This window comes from Monodon monoceros, unplaced genomic scaffold (assembly GCF_005190385.1).
Source record: "Monodon monoceros isolate NGI ecotype Baffin Bay Population unplaced genomic scaffold, NGI_Narwhal_1 Super_Scaffold_21, whole genome shotgun sequence".
Classification (NCBI taxonomy): Eukaryota; Metazoa; Chordata; class Mammalia; order Artiodactyla; family Monodontidae; genus Monodon; species Monodon monoceros.
Window position 1 is genome coordinate 100,369,067 of NW_021703778.1, and position 18,753 is coordinate 100,387,819.

An 18,753-nucleotide genomic window follows, 5' to 3' on the forward strand; every position below is an offset into this window, starting at 1 on the left:
CACACACACACACACACACACACACACACACACACACACACACACACGGGCCCACTGTACAGCCCCAGCACCGTGCCATAGTGCAGTTTTATTCAGCCACAGAATCATTATGCTGGGGCCCGCCCTCCTCCTTGTCTTGCCCGCCCCGCTGCCATTTGTCCATGGTCTTTGTCTCTGACTCGGCCTGTGGGGCCTCTAGGGTGAGGGTCCCCAGGGTCAGGCTGAGCCCCGGGGGCTGGTGCCCACAGTCTGCCAGGCGGGCTCAGCTGCAGCCCCCTACACCCTTGATGAGGTTGGCGGCCTCAGGGATCTGGCGGAAGAGGTTGCGAAGGGTGTCCAGCTCCTGGGTCAGCTGCTCCACGCGGCTGCGCAGACGCTCATTCTCGGCCATGTACTCTAGCACCTTCTGCTGTGTCTCCAGAATGCGCCTCTTGGCCTTGTCGCGGCTCTTGCGCACCGCGATGTTGTTCCGTTCCCGCCGCAGCCGATACTCCAGGCTGTCTTTGTTCACGGCCTTCTTGCCCTTGTGCGAGGCGCCGGCCGGTGAGGGTGCCTTGAGGAGGGGGCTGCAGGGGGGCGCGGCAGCCGCCAAAGGGGCCTGGAGGGGAAGGTACAGAGACAAGAGTGAGGGCTGTGGGGAAGTAGAGCAAAGGTGGGGCAGGAATCCCAGTGGTCAGAGCACACTTGGAGCGTCAGAGAGATGTGGGATTCAGAGCCAGCTCCTGGCCCCCAGTAGAACAGCCACTGCCCTGCCAGACGTACAGTGTCCTCTGCTCGGACCCAAACTCCCTTTCATGTCCCCACACTCTCTGAGGACACTTTCCTTCCATCTACCTTGAGTCTCCAGTTCTATCATCAGCAGGCATTTCCTCTTCTAGAAGCAGGAGGTGACACAGAAACGAGAGGAGGGAGCTGGTGGGCAGCAGAGAAACTGGGAAGGGGGCGTGCTGAGATCAGAGCAGGTCAGCTGGTCACAGGGACTGCAGGACACATTGGTTCCGGTCACACAGTGGGGATCGGCGGGGGAGTGAATTCACAGAGAAGCCAAGAGGGGTTACGACTGGGTGGCGAACACAGAGGGCTTGTGGTGGGTCGATTTCACAGAGCAACACCACACACAGACCCCATCCACACGGGCCTCCCTCCAGCCCCTGGGTGGCGGGGAGGAGAATTGAGCCACTCTTACCTTGAGGACGCGCAAGGGCTGGCTGGGTGCTGACAGGGCCGGGGGCAGGTGCATGGCCGTCTGCCCACAGTGCGCCACTTGGTACTGCAGAGGGTTGTAGCCGCTGCGGCTGGCCCCCCGGCTGCCCTCGGGCCCCCGAGGCTCCTCCTTCACAGCCACAGCCCTGGGGTCGTAGCTCCCTGGGGTGCTGTAGATGCCAGGCCCCAAGGCCTTCCTGTCGGGGCCGAAGGTATGTGGAGGGTAGGCGAAGGGCCGCGGGTCAGGCGGCAGGTAGTGGGGGAAGGCAGGGGTTCCAGGGCCCTTAAGGCCTCGGGCCTCAGGTGCCGGCTTCAGAGCAAAGAGGTCAGAGAGGAGCTGTTCCTCCCCAGACTCGATGTAGGCAGACAGATCGATGGACGCCTCATGCTCACACATGTCCCCCAGCTCCCCAGGCCCCACTCGGGCCCCTGAGAACTCAAGTGGCTGCTGGCCAGCCCGGGGCTCGCACTCGTAGTAGGTCCCGTGGGACATGGCCGGCCCGCCCCCTCAGCTCCCCGCCCCTGGCCGCCTTGCTCTTGGGGCACCCTTTGGGATGCTCGGCTTGCTGTCTCCCCCTGCCCTAGATCTGCCCTCTCCGATCTCCGCTGTCACCCACTCCTGTGTGGCTTCTCTCCTCCCTCCTCTGCTGTTTCCTTTTCCTTCCTCTGTAGTCAATGCCTCTTTTCTCTTCCCTTTTTTCCCCCAGCTCTCCCTGGGGTGACTCAGGGAGGGGCAGGGCACACCGCAGAGGGAGGGATGCAGGCTTTAAAGAAATGGGGCCCCTGGCCTATTTAAGCAGTTGGGGGTACTCTGGTTAGGCTCCAAGCCAGGGTTCTGAGGTGCCCAGGAGCTGATTCTTCTGGGAATGCCTCCCCCTCCCTGTCGAGTCCAGGGGATTCCAGAATCCTCCTTGAGGGCAACACCTTACTCTGAGTATCCTCCTCCCTCCAACTTCCAGAAAGTCCTGTGCAGAATGAATGCCCAGTCAGAAGGAACAGAGAAAACCCTCTTCCAGTGCTGACCCCCAGCCTGATCTGAGCTCCTCCCTGGACACGCCTCCCTCCCTCACAGTTCCCCCCTACAGTGCTGGTCTCCACCTACCCCCAGGGCCACTCAGTTCTTTTTGTAGCCCCACCTCTCCGAGCCACTCTCCTGGGTGCAAGCCACGGGGTGTTGTTTGAGGGGTTTAGGAAGTAGTGATGTCTGGGACCAAGCCATACACTAGGGCTTGTCTCATGGTGCAGAGCAGGCTCTTTTTGCTAGGTTTTTGCACAGGGTCTGTGTAACAGCCCAAGCCCTCACGAGTTTCCAGCCCAGGCTAGCTCTAGCAGCCTGGCACCATCCCTGACTGCCCAGGCTCAGCTGAGGCACCTGGTCAGGGCTTGGGCCCTGTGCCCCAGACCCTGGCAGCCCCAGGAACTGACAGCTGCACTATTCCGGTGGCTCCAGCGCCTGGCCTACACTGCCAGAGCCTCGGGCTGGCGCTCTGCCCCAGCCGGGTCCTGAGGGCTCTGCCCGTTTCCTGTGCCGCAGGGCTCAGGCGCTCGCAGCAGCTCAGTTTGCTCTTTTTCCTTCTGCATGGCCGTTCTCTGACCTCTCTTGGGTCCACTTCCTCTTGTGAGGCTTGAGAAGCCTTCTCTTTTGTCATCACCTCTTCCTGGGGCTCTGTTTCAGGGTCTCCAGGAGAAACCCATGGCTTGCTCTCTGTGCTTTTAGTTTCAGATGAGGGCCCCCTCTCCCTTCCCTTTTCTCTTTCCTCTGGGAACTACCCACTCCCTCCTGTCAGAGATACCGCTGTGGCCCTGCTTTTACCTGTTGCATTTCATCTGCAAAAGGGACTATAGGTACAGTGAGAAGGAAAGGACACATAGAAATGTGTCACTGGCTCTTTTGTCACCAGCAAAAGCTGTGAGTGCCCTGTGGAGGCCAGAAGGTTTTGTAAGTCGGGCACAACAAGGGCCAGGCCTCAGTGGTGCAAATGCTGAGGGGCTGTGTACAGCATTGGACGCTAAAATAAAGTATGCAGACAGAGACAGGGCGGCCTGCAAATCAGGCAATTACACCTCTATTTAGCATTCCTCCCTGCCCCCCCCCCCCACTCTCTGTGCATAGCTTGAGGTATTTTCTCTGAAAGCCCTGACCTGGCCTGAGGAAGTCTGCTTGCACCCGGGAGACAGATCTCAGGTCCCAGACCGGGAGATTTCTGCCTTCTCTCCATTTCAGAGGACGGTGTGGCAAACAGGTACCAAAGCTGAGCTGCACCAGTTTGGCAGCAGTGCCTCAGTTAAACACCAGGTGGTAATATTGGCCCAAAATTCAGGACTCGAGGGGCCACTGCGGTCAGGAATCAGGTGAACCGGCAGAGGGCAGCCTCCCACAGCCCTGGCAAGGGCAAGACGCCCGGAAGGAGGAAGAGGAAACATGGCCGAGATGGGGGTCTTGCAGTGCAGTTACAGGGAGAGTGGGCAGGCGGAGAGGACCAGGGCCAGGCCCTTGGCTCAGTGAGGAGGAATTCTGTTCACTCCCTGACGATGAACTAGTGATGATAGTGAAGGCCTTGCATTTTCCGGTGTTATGCTTTTTCAGTCATTGAAACATACCCTTTTCCTTGCAGACCATTTCCCTGTGAATCGGATAGGAAAGTAAGCAAGATAGACGGTGTACTTATCCTTGCTTTATAAAGGAGGAAAACGAGGCTGAGAGGCGGCCACCCAAGGTCAGGCAAGGCTGTGGCGCTGACATGGGGGGAAAGGGCAGGGGTCTAGTTCTTAAAAGCCCCCGGGGAAGAAGGGCTAGGGAAAGGGGGAGCTGTGTGACTCAGAGAGCTTTCTTTGCCCTCAGTCCGGCACCCTGGGGGAGGGGGAGACTGCGTCAGGAGCGGGCGAGCCGGGGCTGGAGGAAGCCGGGAGGTGTGCAGATAGGCCGGCAGGAAATGAGAACGCTCGGAGCTCCGCCGTGGAGGAGATAAGTGATCTCGGCCCCTCACCTCTCTGGCTGACGTTGCCGCGTTTCCCAGTAACCGGGGCGCTCTGGACGTCTGGTTAGGGAAGGAGGGGGCGCGGGAGGGGAAGGGGGTAGGGAGGGCAGTGCTAGTCAAGGGCTGGGGGATTCTGGGCTTGTGCGGAGATGCTCCGGAGCGGATGGAAGCCCGCCCGCGGTCCCCTGGTCAGCAGGATCATTTTCTCCCTGCAGCTGCTGCTGCTACCTGTGTGCATTAACTGAAACAAAGCCTCTGTAGTATCTTTTTTTTTTTTTTTTTTTTTTTGCGGTACGCGGGCCTATCACTGTTGTGGCCTCTCCCGTTGCGGAGCACAGGCTCAGCGGCCATGGCTCACCGGCCTAGCCGCTCCGCGGCATGTGGGATATTCCCGGACCGGGGTATGAACCCGTGTCCCCTGCATCGGCAGGCGGACTCTCAACCACTGTGCCACCAGGGAAGCCCAGCCCCTGTAGTATCTTAATGACTTTGTAACAGGCCTCAGTTCAAACACCACCTCCTTCACCAAGTCCTTCCAACAGGGAGGCAGCGAGCATGTCAGATAGAACCTGGCTCAGATCTCCCTGTCACCTACCACTCGGTGACCTTGGGCCAGTTACTTAATCTCACTTGTAAAATGGCAGTAGTAATGCCTACTTTGTCGGTTGTTTAATTAAACTTTGAATAAGATAATGTATGGAAAGCAAGTGGTCTCAGCCAAGTCAGTCTCCTTCCGGCCCTCTGACTGCCCCCCTGCGGGTTTATCTGTGTCTCCTGAGTGACACGCTACCTGCAGCTTTGTCTGAAGCCTCAATTGGACAGGGATTTTTGCACGTAGGTCCCAGGCACTGCGCAGGGCGGGTCCAGCCCTGCCTGCAGACGCGCGCGGCCCAGCAGAGTGGGCAGTGATCTGTGATGTGCACACATACGTGCCATGTGCATTCTTATCTTCTTTCCCCCAAGACTATTTGCTCCTTAAAGGTAGGTCAGATACTTTTTCAGCTAGGGTGACCACATTGCCTGAACTAGAATTAAGGACAGGTGTGTTGATATATATGAGTGTTCTTACGGAGACAGTGACGCAAGATATTTGAAGTCTGTGCTGACTTGGAAAATTCAAGAGTAAGTTTGCTGTTCCCACAGCATATAGCAAAATCCTGGATACAATGGTTAGAGAAATATTTATTGTTCGACTACATTAATAAATGAATGCATAAGCAGCTGTGATTTCAGTGACCTCCAAAGGCTCCCAAATTCCCCCAGATCAGAGCATCTGAAATTCCTCACATTAAAGTGACTGACAGGGTTAAGACAGCTTAAAGGCCCAGGTTAAAAATAAATGCATGTTGCCTAGGAAGAGACCCACATTTGCCCTTTTGAGCAGGTTGAAAAGATCAGCAAGTGTCACCTTACAAAAGAGAGGGGGCCCCCAGGGACAGGTGTCTCCAGGGACTGAGAAAGGTTGGGGAGGGCTGGACTTGCTGGAATGGGGTGACATGAGGAAGCCTCTGGGAGCCTGGGGAAAGGAAAAGTGTGTGTTGGGGAACTGAGGGAATCCCCAAGGGGGATGTGAAGCTTGGAGAAGGGCCTCTTGCACAAGACTGGCCTCTGCCCAGTTTGCTCTCACTCTTTTGGGACAGCCATGGGCTGGGAGATTCAGGAACCCTTTGAGATTAGATTCAGTCTTCTTTTTTCATCCCTCTAAAAGTGCTAAATAGGTTAACTGACTTGCCCAGGGACACACAGCTGTTTGGTGGCTGGGCTGGGTCTCAGAGCCAAGTGTCTGTGCCCCTGTGAATGGCAAGCCTCCAGCCTCAGTCTAGAACGCCAGCCACAAAACAGGCGTGTTGGGGCCAGGCTGAGACTGGGAGTGGAGGCATCTTGCCTGCCAGTGTCCTCACAGTGTTCCAGATGGTGAAGGGTGATGTCTTAACACACCCCTCACCCCACCTGCCCCCCGGCCCTGCCTCCTCCGCATGTCTGTCCGCAGTGCTGGCTCTGGAATGATGCTGTCTCAGGACAGGCAGCCGGGAGGGCTGCCCACAAAGGAGGGACTCCAAGCAAGGACTAATCCTGTCAACTTCCTCCAGCGATTAACCCAGAGCGCCAGGAGGTACTTGTCCTTACCTTGACTGCTTCCTCCTCTTCCCTGATCCCTCAGCCCTCCTAGTCTTTCACTCAGACAGCTGAGTGGACCCCACCTCACCTCCCAGTCCCTCCCATCAAGCCCCTGGCATCCAGCTGGGTGCTCTCCTAACTGCCTAACCCCCCCCCACCCTCACTGGGGTCTCTCCACAGGCTCAGCCTGTCCCTTCCTGATGCCTTCGCCTCTCTCCACTCAGCTTGGTGCTGTCTCTCTGTCGCCCATGTTCCCACCCTGGGTAGGGATGAGTTTCTTCTTCCCAGATAGTTTGCAGGCTCTCAGCACAATACATAGGCAGGATCTTAACACTCGTGACTTCACAGAAGCAATGAGAAAGTTTTCGGTTCAAAACGAGAGGGAGCTGTTAAAACGCGCTGGCACTGGGCCCTGGGACAGCTCGAAGCTATGGAGCGCAAGGACTTTCAGGAATGCCATCCTGGAAGGAACCTGGCAACCAAAGACCTCCCTCCTGACAGAGACAGGAAGTGCCTGGAGACTCTGTCTTGGAAGGTCATTGAATTATTAACACCACCAACTTCATTTCCATTTAAAATTTTATTACATCAACAGAAAAAAAAAAAAAAACCCTCACAAAACAAAACACACAACTAAAACCTAAACCAACTCAAAGACAGAAGATTATTATCCAGCTATAACTAAAACCCTCCCCGAAAAAAAAAAGAACAAAACCTTAAAAATCCAAAAGAAATATAAATGCCAGCTTCAAAAATATGTATCCAAAAAGTAAGGCATCCACTTTACAAAAAAACAATAATTGAAGGTTGGAGGAATGAGAAGAGGGAACAAGAGGATGGTCCCCTGACCCTCCAGGGGCCAGCCCCAGTCTGCCTGGAGTCCACTCTGAAGGGACCACAACTCGGACCAAACCCGCATCTTACCAATGCAGGCTCAAGCAGGCTGGGTGGGAAGCTGGGAGACCCAAATAGGCCAGGAGGACTCCCCAGGTTTTCCAGTTTCAGCAGACAGGATAGGGAGTTGGGGGAAGGGGGGGACTCCTGCTTGGGATAAAAGAATCCCAGTCCTTAGCACAACAGGTGTGGCTAGGAGGCTGCAAGGGCCCAGGGCAAACACCAGCACCTTCTTTGGAGCACAGGGAATGGCAGCTTCCTGCCTGCAGGACAGGATGGCCACAAGTCTGCAAACCATAGAGAACGGGCTTTTCTGAGAGCCTCCAAAGTGGGTACCTTCTGCCACTGTCCTCTCATCCTGTCCTGGAGGCTGTCCAGACAGGACAGTGGTGTGAGCAGAAAGGAGGGAGGGGTGATCTGAGTTGGGGGAGGAAATGGCCTTCGGAATACACTTTCTCCCCAAACAGTCTCTGAGGGGATGGGACGGGTACCTCTGGGAAGATGGGAAATAGCCCTCCCTCCCTGGAAGGCTTTTCATGCCAGGTCTGGCCAGAGGGCTGGAAATAAGGGGGTATTTTTAGGTCCAGTTCTTGGATGGGAGGTGACTTAAGGCTGATTTGGCTCGACTTTCAGGCATGAAGGGCTTGGGGAGCCTTCACACCCCAGGAGCCAAAGTCCAGAGAGGAGGAGAAGGGCAAGATGGGGGTGCCGGCAGAGCTGGCTGCCTGGGGCTGTGTTGGAGCATCACTGCGGGGTAACAGGATGGCGGGCTCCTTCCCATGGGGGTGGGAGGGAGGAAGAGAGGAGCTGCTTTGTCATTAGGAGAGAAATGTCTGCTACATTGGAAATAAGCAGCTTTCTGGCTTCAGGAAGCTTTGGCACTGAGTTGGGGGGAGGAGGCAGGGGCAAGGCTGGGTTTCTACAATCTGAGCCTTTCCCAATCTGTTCCACAGGCCCGGCCGGGGTTAGGGGAGGGGGCAGTCCTCCTGCACATTGGTCCTTAGGTCAGTGGGCAGATGCTGTCCTGACAGGAACCTCACTCTGCACAGAAGGCCCAGGCTGTGGGGGGGGGGGGGGGGGGAGGGGGGGGGGGGGGACAGAGGGAAGCATCACCTCTGATGTCTTCGGTCACTGGTGAAGGGAGGGGGATTTGGGTCTCTTCAGCTGACCTTTAATGGTGACAGATTTGCTCGAGTCTGTCCCCAAGTGACTCACTGTTGCTGCCACTTCTGTTGGAGCTGAGGCCTCCCTCGGGCTCAGGAATGGGGAGGGAAGGCAGCCCTGAACTCAGGTTCCTGAGGAAGCGACTAAGGGTGTGGGTCCAGGAGGGAGGGCCGTGTAGGGCACCCCTGGAAGCTCCACTGCTTTAGACACAGGCCTTGGGGGTGAGAGGAGACTGGATCTTTGGGTACAAATGTCAGAATCTTTGTTTATAGTTTCTCACCACCCACACCCAGGTCCTGCCCCTGCATGACAGAAGCAGAGGGGTGTGTGTGTTTGGGGGACCCAGGCAGGGCAGGAGGGCAGAGAGGGGGATGAAGGAGGAGGGAAGCAGCTGAGAGGGGAGGGTGTTCCTCAGGCCTCCTCTGCATCCTTGTCCTTGGGGGCAGTGGGCTGCCGCTGCTCCTGCATGTCTTCCTGTAGCTCCTCTGTCCCTGAGTCCTCCTCCACCTTGGGGTACACAACCATACACATCTTCTGGCTCACCAGGGTCAGCAACTCTGCAGGAGGAGGCCACATAGAAACCAGATCAGCGCTGAGTGTCCAACCAACCTGGCCAGCCAGACCAGGGCCCTTCCCAGCTCTCCTGCCGCAGCGTTTGGCCTCAGCTGAGCCACCAGCGCCGTGAGGGGACTCCCTCTCCAGGAGACGGTCACCTCACCTACCTCCTCCGTCTCTGGGCAGCCTTTTTGCTGGCCGCTCCTACTCCTCAAGGCTCCGTGCCCACCGCCCGCCAATTCTAGGGTGTCCCCTGGTCTCCACGCAGCCCAGGGCAGCTGCTATAGGATGGCCACTCTGGAGGCCTAAGGTCTGTGCGGAAATATCCGCCGTTCTCCTCTCCTCAGAGGTCTCTGGGGAGGCACCTGGCCTCTCCCGTCCCGACCCTTTCTCCAGTGCTCTACGGCCCCACCTCCCTATCCTGGTGGGGTTCCCCAACCAGACTGCTGACCACTGTCTTCCAGACCAGGGGGCCCTCTAGCCACTCAGAATGTTCAGCAACTTACCAATGAACTTATTGAAACACCTGGGCTTGTGTTGCCAGTAAACACCCAAGAAATAGACAGGCACCCCTGTCAGCATGATGGCCAGGCCGGTGCCACACACCACGGGCTCCGACCACAGGCTGAAGACCAGCAGGAAGGCCCAGAACAGCAAGTAGACGACGGGGAACAGCAGGCTGACCTGTGGATCAGAGGCACCGTTACCTGCATGGATGCTACGGCCCCCGGCATCAGGGCACCTTCCCCCTTCTTCACCCACAGGGAAGTGCTTGGAGGGCAAAGCTGGGTTTCACTCAGCTCTGTGGCTCCCACACCCCGAGCCCTGATGGGGCAAGTGCTGTGTCAGCAGATGCTGGCGAACGTCGGCAGTGGGACAGTTAGGGGGGTGGGGGGGGCCTAGGGAGGGGACAATTCTCATTGTCCTCCGAGGTGGGATCAAACAAGGCCTCATCATCCAGCTGTGTGCCTGTAGCAGCCAGAGAAGCCCATATAGGTGGATGAGCTTGCTGGTATATTGATATATGCTTGCTGAGGTCCTCGGGAGAAGGAGAGCAGGAGAAATGAGTGAGGGGCAAGAAGGAGAGGACCTGTCAGTCAGGCTCCCCTCCCCCGGCTGGCAGGATGTGGCAGATGTCCCTCCCTCTCACCAGGGACAGTCCCAATTTGTTTCAAGCAGTTTCTGCCAAGACGAGAGAAATCAGGAAACCTAGTGTGGCATAAGGCAGCCCGGGGCCTTATTTACTTCAGGAAGAAGCAAACTCTGTGGGCTCCACCTGCTCTTGTGACCACAGGTGGGAGTCCCCTGTAGAGTCTTCAAGACTCTAGACTCTGCCTTTCTCCTCTTGTCCTCTCCTCTTAGAGGGTATGCGTGTGGTAGGGAGATGGGGTTATTCTACTTCCTCTTCTCTCTAGCAGGCTTTCTAAGAGTGGTAGGAAAGTGGCAGAGAGATTTCGAGAGCCCTCGACTCCTCAGCTGGCAGAATCTTCTAGAAGCATCTAGTCTGTGTTTCCAGAATAGGATTGTTCAGATAGCTCAGGGATATACCCTAGTCTTCTAATTTGCAGGAGAACCCATAGCACTCTGGCGTATGCTGTTCTGAGTACTCCCATCTGTTCCCATCACAAATTTATTCCTGGTACAATCGAGAGTTTCACCAGGCACCCTACTACGTGCAGGGCCATAGTAGTTTAAAAAGGGAGGATCACGGAAGGCTGGAGTGGACTGGGAAGCTTCAAGGAAGAGAGGTCCTTGAGTGTGGAAAATGGTTACAATTTGGAGAGGCAGATGGGAGAAGGAAACTCATTCCGGGATGAGACGGAGAGATTGCATGAGTGAACCCAGCTACCTGGAGGGACGAGTAGGAGACTGGTCAGGTTAGAAGGTCGAGGGAAAATCAGCTGACTTTTTAAAGACTTAGAGCCATAGGAAACAAAGGAATGACAGGATGGATGTATCGCTTCATCTAACCTATTCCTCCAGCTGCAGTTTGCTCTGGTCCTGTCCCCAGTGGAGAATGGAAAGGCTGCCCCATTCACACATGGCCTTTGCTTCCCAGAGGGTCTCCCACACTCATGGAGATGATGAGCTGCGGTCAGCAGCGAGAACAAGGTGATGTAAAAATCTGAGCTTAGTTAGAACCAGTGGAGGAGGGGGAGGGGCCCCAAAGGGAGGTTCTCGCACCTTGATGGGGCGGGGGATGTCTGGCTTCTTCCACCGAAGAACTATCTGTCCAGCAATTGTGACGCCGTAGAAGAAGTAGTTGATGAAGCCCACATAGTTGATGAGTGTGTACATGTCGCTGGTGACAAGCATCAGCAGGGTGGAGATGCACTGGGGGGAGTGGGAGAAGCTCATCGGTGATCAGAAAGGCATTAGGAGACTGGAGGAGCTGTTTACTGGTCGGGGCTGTTCCCCTGCCTCTAGGCAGACGATGCCATTTTATAGCGGATCTCTCAAAATGGAGACTTTACAACCTCTCCTAGAAACCCAGGTCATTGCTAACACTTCCAACACCAGGAAGTTCTTTCTCACCACATGGGTGATAATCAAAACGTTTAACCACAGATACAGCAGGTACAGCATGGGCACTAACCAATCAGAACAGATACTGGCTGTAAACAACTGGACTGGCCACACTGGTGGCAGCCGGACCTATGCCACCCTGGTCTCATTTATATTTCTTCCTCGGTTGAAGCTCAAGCTAATTTTGTTTTTTTAATCCCTTAGGGAAGGTTGTTAACTGCAGATTAAGGCTTTATTCTTGCCCTCATCCTCTTTTCCTGGTTGAGTCATCTAATTTATTTTTCTTCCTTCCTTTTTTTTTTTTTTTAAAAAAAATCATAAACAGTTATATAGCACTTCTTAAGTGTCAGGTGCTTTCTTTAGCATTCTACAAATATTAACTCATGTAACCCTCATAACGTCCCTGTGACGTTTTCTTGATAGAATTCACTTTCTAACTTCAAAATCATCTCAGTGGCTCTCTCGGAACCATGTTCTTTCCCTCTGCTAATTTGTTTCAGGCCAACAGAAGGCTCGGTTCTCCCGTAAGATCTGATGGTGGAAATAATCGGGAAGATTTTAAGAGATGACAAAGCCAGATTCTTACTGTACTTGCACTGCAGTCATAGGCCTGCACCATTGGCTTAAACTGAAAAAAGTTTGTGGCTCACTGGGAGCATTGAGTCTTCTCCAGTTGCCTTTCACCACTAACCAACCAGGATGACCTTCTTCCTGTATCTGAACATTCTGAGATTCCCCCTCACGTTGTACAGCGAATGCCCTTCACTCCTGAGAGCTCTACTACCCTGGTCTAACTGCTTCTCTGGTGAACCGAAGTCATTTTTGATATTTTAGTCAGGATCCAGAAAGAAAAAAAAATAACCCCAAAGACTCATCAGGAACAAGTCTTTGCTCCTTCTGTTTGCTCTCTCTAAATGCTTCTACTCCGGGGTAATTCCACCTCCATTTACCACCATTTACCATTTACCCCTCCCATCCCTAGTTTCCTTTTCTCCATTTTCGGTTTACCAGTTTACCAGTCTTCCTTTATGATTTTTCTTATTTGGTGTACCCTGAGACCAAATTTGTTTCAGTGATGTTTCCCAAGAGCCTGGCAGAGCCTCCTTGAGCAGGAAGGTTGATGGGGAGGGCTGGGAGTGTGCAGTGATCAGCCAGGAGCAGAGGCCCAAAGCTACTACCCAGTGGGTAACAGGTGCAGGGGGAGCCAAGAAAGAAGTTTCTTTGTGAGGTTGTAAAATCTTGAAGACTGCAGCCACTTCAGTCTGACCCCAAAGTATGGGAGAATGAAATGAGCCAGCCTGGGAACCTTAAGGTATTTCAGGACCCAGGGTCTTTCCTTGCTATATCTCTTGATGTTAATCAGGCCCATGTGTACCATTTGCCAGATTATTTAAGGCCCAGAGAAACCTAGGAGCACAAGGGTGACAGGGGCGTGTGTGGGAACTGTGAACTCCCAGCTCAAAGCAGCACAAAGAGGGAGGGTGTGTGTAGGGCTGGCAGAGGGAGGGAACCTTACTGTGAAAAGCAAGGCTGGGATTGGGGTGCAGCGCTTCACGTGGATCATGGCCAACACACTGGGAAGGTGGCCCTCCCTGGCTCCAGCAAAGAACAGCCTGGCAGAGAGAAAAGCAGGTCAGCCTGCGATGGCCCATGGACCATCCCAGGATGCTTCCTCCCTAGTCCGGCTCCCTTATCCATGCCCACCTCTGCCCACACAGGAGCATCCCCCCTCCAGCCAGGTACCTGCCTTCTCGTGCACACCTTCCAGCCCACTAGTCAAATGACCCACGTTCACAAGGCAGGTGCAGGCAAACCAGAGGCAGTCAGTGGATAAGTGGATGGATTCTGGAGTGTGGAGACCCTGAGTGTGGTCTGGGTGGCTTGGGGTTACTGATGACCGTGCTGTCACTCTGTGGGTCTCTCACAAAACCTGGAGTGCTGTAGGAGTAGCCTCTCTCCTTTGCCTAAAGCTTTAATCCCTTTAAAAATGTGCCTCCTTCCTCCTCAAGGGATATAGGTTCTTTGAGACATGGGGACTAAACTGTACATGAAAAGCCTTAAAAACATGCCTATCCTACTCAGGAAGTAGCTGCCTTTGTGGGGTGGGGAATGGGTGGTAGACCAGGAAGGGACACGCGAGAACTTGGGGGATATGTGGAAATGTTCTATATCTTGTTTTGAGTGGTAGTTACACGGTTGTCTACAATCGTCAAAACTCATCAACCTGAACGCTTACGATCCGTGTATTTTATTGTATGTAAATTATACCTGAACATTTATATCCTTAAGCTACTTATTCTATTCTCCCCCCAAATCCTGAAGAAATGAATAGAGTTAGTGAAAGGTGTACATACAAAGATACTGTGATGATAAAAAAGATTGGAAACGCCCTAAATGCCATGAAGTAGATGGTTACATAAATTATGGTATATCTATAAAATGGAATGTTATGCATACATAATGCTTTTGAAAAAAAATTGATTGTGTGAGAATATGCTCACAATATAACATTAAATGAAAAAAGCAAGATAGAAAACTGTACGATTCCATGCAGTATGATTCCTATTAACTAAGATATTATTTACAGGCATGTAAAAACATTAAGATATCAACCAATTACCTCTGGGTGGTAGAATTATGAGTAAATTAAATTTTCTTTCTTAGATTTTATAAGTTAAAACATTTTTGAAATAGACAGGAAACTTATAATTAGAATAAACTTTTTTTGTTTGTTTGTTTGTTTTTTGGCTGCACCGCGTGGCGGCTTGTAGGATCTTAGTTCCCCAACCAGGGATCGAACCCGGGCCCTCAGCAGTGAAAGCACGGAGTCCTAACCACTGGACTGCCAGGGAATTCCCCCAAAATTATTTTTTAAGTTAAAAAAATTAAAATTTTATTTTGAGATAATCATAGATTCACATGCAGTTGTAAGAAATAATGCAGAGCGACCCTGTGTATCCTTCACCCAGTTCTCCCATTGGTAACATATTGCAAAACTATACTACTATATCACGACCAGGATATTGGTATTTATAAATTATTTTTAAAAAGAGAAATTTTAACATAAAGAGCAGCCTTCTTCTTCTTTCCTCTCCTAAGAAAAAGAGAGAATACTGTAAGCTGTTATTAGGAAATTAGGCCACTTTTCATTGGAAATTAGGCCACTTTTCCTTTTTTCTAGGACTTTGTAGGGAAAGGAGCACCTAAGCATTGAGAGGAAGGGGATGGTGTGATGGGGACAGAAAGGAACAGAATCAGCACACTGGGGGTTCTGAAGAGAACTGTCACTTTGTGATTTGTGTATGGGGGAGAGTGGTGCGGCTCCTCAGAAGCATGGGAGTCGATTATGGTCCCAAGTACCCATATGTACACCACCAGTTGCCATCATCAACTACCTTGTCCTGTGTCACTAGTTTCATGCAGCCACATGACATCGCCCCTCTGCAGTGCAGCCTCATGCACCCAATGGAGCCCCAGGTGCTCTGTGGGCCTCACCATGCACATAACCAGGGTCCCAAGTTCACATCCCTCCTCCACATGCAGCCAGGACCAAGTGGAGCTGGCAGGTCCAACAGCATTGGCAAGTCAAGTTCACAAGAGACAATCCTTGCCCAGCTAGCCGACCACAGAGGAGACATGACATTAAGCGTGACACACACGCACACACGCTCCTACTCCTCAGGAAGGATCATCCTCTCCATACCCCCAAACAAAAGAGTAAGAGAGAGAAGGAGGGAAGGAGGCAGGAAGGGAGGAAGGGAGGAAGAGAGGAGGGAAAGAGGGAGGGATGGAGCAAGGAAGAAAAGGAGGGAGGGAGGGAGGGAGGGGGGAAGGGAGGGAGGAAGAAAGGAAGGATGGAAGGAACTGGAAAGATGAGTTGAGGAGGCCTGCCGGGTGAGCTGTGCCTCTGAATCCGAGGCCGAGCGCACTGGGCCACCGCCTCCCGCATGCACACATAGCTGGACCACATGCACGCAGACCGCTGCTCGGCCTACCCGAGGGACAAACCCCACTCTAAAGCGACTGGAGCCAGTCACTCTCCTTCAATAGATCCCAGAGAGCCTCATGGGTCACTGCTCTTCCACCGCTTGCCCTCGGCTGGGGCCTCCAGGTGGTCACTGCTCCTGTGTAACACGCACACGAGGTTGCCGTGGGTGAGTGTCGGAGGGTCCTGGGGTACGGGGAATGCCCACACTCCCTCTTTCTTGCCCTGGGTCCTGAAAACATGACACTCCCTTGTCATTTCACAGGAACTCCTCCCTAATGTGACGTTGGCTTTGGAAGCAGCTGAATTCGGGGGCTCACTGCTTTTGCTGTATCTTTTGAGTAGGACTGTGCCCTTGGAGGAGGGGGCTTTCTAAGAACCCTGGGAGGACCCTTTGGACCACATCAATGGAAATCATCCAGCATCTGCCAGCCTCAACCGCCCATTCTGGAGACAGCAAAAAGGGACATTAAGAAGGGGGCAGACGTCCGGATGTGTGCAGGCGGGGGCTGGGGACTCCTGGGCCCATTCATGCTTCGGGCTTTCCTGAGTGTTTGGGGTAGAGGACGTGGCTTTGGACAAATGCTTTCCTTCCGTTCTTCCCCACCCATCTCACTTCACACCCCTACCCGGTCTCATGGGTGGCCACACAAGGGCCTCCTACAGCCATCTGTCAGTTTAACAGGGAGGAGCCTGCACCCTCAGGGCACTCAGAGATGAGCCCATTCGATCTGCAATCTGGGCCCAGGACTTTCATGAGAGGCCAGCCAGAGGCCCCAGGCACGGGTCCGTCCCTGGTCCCTTTCAGAGTGGGGTTCCTTTCCAGCCAGCACAGCCTGCTTCCAGGCAAGTGGGAAAGGGGCTCTGGGGCTGCAGGCAAGGCACTGTTCTGTTGCCAAGCACACAGCCTGGGGACTCCTCGGCCCTCTGCTCCTCTGGACATGAGGTGGGATGGTGCTTCTTGCCACCGCAGCTAAAGCCACACACGTCGTGCGTCACCACACGAGCAGCACAGGCTCCTCCGTGTCCACACAGACACACACACACGCCCTCGTGTGAGCAATCACCCCCTGCAAGGTCACCACCCAGATGCCCATACAGAACCCCGCTGACGGAGACAAGCCCCCCCACATATACACAGAGCAATATGCACAGCAGAGTGGCCTCTGGCCCAGGAAGGGCCTGGACGGCACTCACCGGGAAGAGGTGAAGAGGGACCCATTGACTCCTCCAAATGTGGACAGGGCGACGGAAATGGGCATGATCCAGGCCATGACCCCTAGGAGCTTCTCTCCAAAAGTCTGGGAGAGAAAACAAGGGGGTGAGCATAAAAGGAGAGGTCACAGCCTCCCACCTGCGTGTCACTGCTGGGAATGTTCCCTCCCAAACCCACCCCTGCTGAAGTCCTTGAGAGGAGGGACCACAGCTTCCCTGCCCCAGCCCCTCCTGCACCCCTACTTCCCTTGGTGATGACTATACAGTGGGGATTCAGTAATGTTTGGGACTGACTAACTAATGAATGAGACTGTGTATGGTGGTGATAATAACAATAAACAACTAACATTTGCTATCCTTGTTTTATGGATAATGAAATTGAGGCACAAAGCAATTAAACAGTTTGCCTAAGATCACACACGCAGGAAGTGGAGGGCCAGGACTGGAAACCAGCTGTGTGAGTCCAGGCCTCGCGTACATTATACTAGAGCGACTCAGGCAGGCTGGGTTTCAAATCTTAGCCCAACATTTAGGAGCTGTGAGACCTTGAGCAAAGTTCTTAATCTTTGAGCCTCAGTTTTCCCATCTGTAAAACAGAGATAAATCCTAATTCATAGAAACAGAAGATATTGTGGGGGGGGGAGGTGATAAGAACAAACCACTACGTAGGCCAAGAAATAAAAGGTGGTGAAGCTATAGACTAGTCTTCATGTATTGAAAGGATATAGGGACTTCCCTGGTGGCGCAGTGATTAGGAATCCGCCTGCCAATGCAGGGGACACGGGTTCGATCTCTGGTCCAGGAAGATCCCACATGCCGCGGAGCAACTAAGCCCGTGCGCCACAACTACTGAGCTTGAGCTCTAGAACCCACGAGCCACAACTACTGAAGCCCGCACGCCTAGAGGCCATGCTCCGCAACAAGAGAAGCCCGTGCACCACAATGAGGAGTAGCCCCCGCTCGCCGCAACTAGAGAAAAGCCCGCACGCAGCAACGAAGACCCAACGCAGCCAAAAGTAAATAAATAAATTTATTTATTTATTTTTAGAAAAAGAAAGGATATAAAATGTTGGGGAATCAGCTTTTTCGACATTCTCTGAGCCAAGTACATACTTGATTTATAGCACATTTGTATTTATATATAATTTATAGCACATTATGGGGAAGGGGTTGTTTAGAAGAGCTGTCCTGCTGGGGAGGGTTAGTGGTCATGTGAACAGGCTGCCACAGGACAGTGGAGGGCCTCTTTTTTTATGGTCTTCAGAGATGAGACACATGATGACAGTGGCAGGGTGGGGCCGTGGCCCAGGTGAAGCCACATGAGGGAACTGCATGGCTCCCAGGTCTTTCCCGGATATCAAGGACCCCAATGCCTCGGACCTGTAAGATCTCTTTCCCCAAAGAGCACAAACTGCATATGCTTTTCCCTAATGAGGGAAGGAGTCAAGTTGTCCAGGTGAGGATACGGAGGCAGAGAGAAACTGCGAGTCTTGTGCAAGATTATGTCTTTCTAAGGAGGAGCGCATCTCCTTTATACAATCATCATATTTAAAGTTTAAAGTGCCCTAAGGACTTCCCTGGTGGCACAGTGGTTAAGAATCCACCTGCCAATGCAGGGGACATGGGTTCGAGCTCTGCTCTGGGAAGATCCCACATGCCGTGGAGCAACTAAGCCCGCGAGCCACGACTACTGAGCCCATGCGCCGCAACTACTGAAGCCCACGTGCCTAGAGCCTGTGCTCCGCAACAAGAGAAGCCACCGCAATGAGAAGCCCGCGCACCACAACGAGGAGTAGCCCCTGCTCGCCGCAACTAGAGGAAGCCCATGCACAGCAGCAAAGACCCAACGCAGCCTAAATGAATAAATAAATAAAAGTTTAAAGTGCTCTAGATCAGGAGTTTTGTAGAGTCAGATAGTAAATATTTCCGTTTTGTAGGCCATACAGTCTGTGACAATGACTCAGTTCTGCAGTGTAGCTGCCCATCACAACCTGGCCATCCTATTGCTCCTGGGCACCTGAAGACGTGGCTTCTGCCCTGAGGACCTGAGAAGACTTCCAGTCCCACAAAGCCATGGATCAGGGGAAAGTGAGGGGGGCTAAGCCCGCAAGTCTA

At 53.3% G+C, this 18,753-nt stretch overlaps 2 protein-coding genes across 3 annotated transcripts in view; both read right to left on the reverse strand.

Annotated features, from left to right (window-relative positions):
• Positions 1–76: 76 nt before the first annotated feature.
• Positions 77–1,796, reverse strand: CEBPE (CCAAT enhancer binding protein epsilon). Its single transcript, XM_029239321.1, has 2 exons — positions 1,187–1,796; positions 77–598 (listed from the first exon to the last, which is right to left on the reverse strand). Exons 1-2 carry the CDS (start codon positions 1,694–1,696, stop codon positions 263–265), a joined length of 846 nt encoding a protein of 281 aa, XP_029095154.1. The 5' UTR covers positions 1,697–1,796; the 3' UTR covers positions 77–262.
• Positions 1,797–6,452: 4,656 nt separating this feature from the next.
• The window catches only part of SLC7A8 (solute carrier family 7 member 8), a 56,128-nt gene continuing 43,827 nt past the window's right edge, over positions 6,453–18,753 (reverse strand). The window contains exons 7-11 of one of the 2 annotated variants that reach the window (XM_029239211.1): positions 16,621–16,724; positions 12,955–13,051; positions 11,097–11,246; positions 9,419–9,596; positions 6,453–8,914 (exon numbers count right to left, since the gene is read on the reverse strand). In XM_029239211.1, coding sequence (XP_029095044.1) covers positions 8,769–8,914; positions 9,419–9,596; positions 11,097–11,246; positions 12,955–13,051; positions 16,621–16,724 — 675 coding nt within the window. In that variant the 3' untranslated portion in view covers positions 6,453–8,768. The remainder of the gene's footprint in view (positions 8,915–9,418; positions 9,597–11,096; positions 11,247–12,954; positions 13,052–16,620; positions 16,725–18,753) is intronic. The other variant, XM_029239212.1, reaches the window with a different exon arrangement.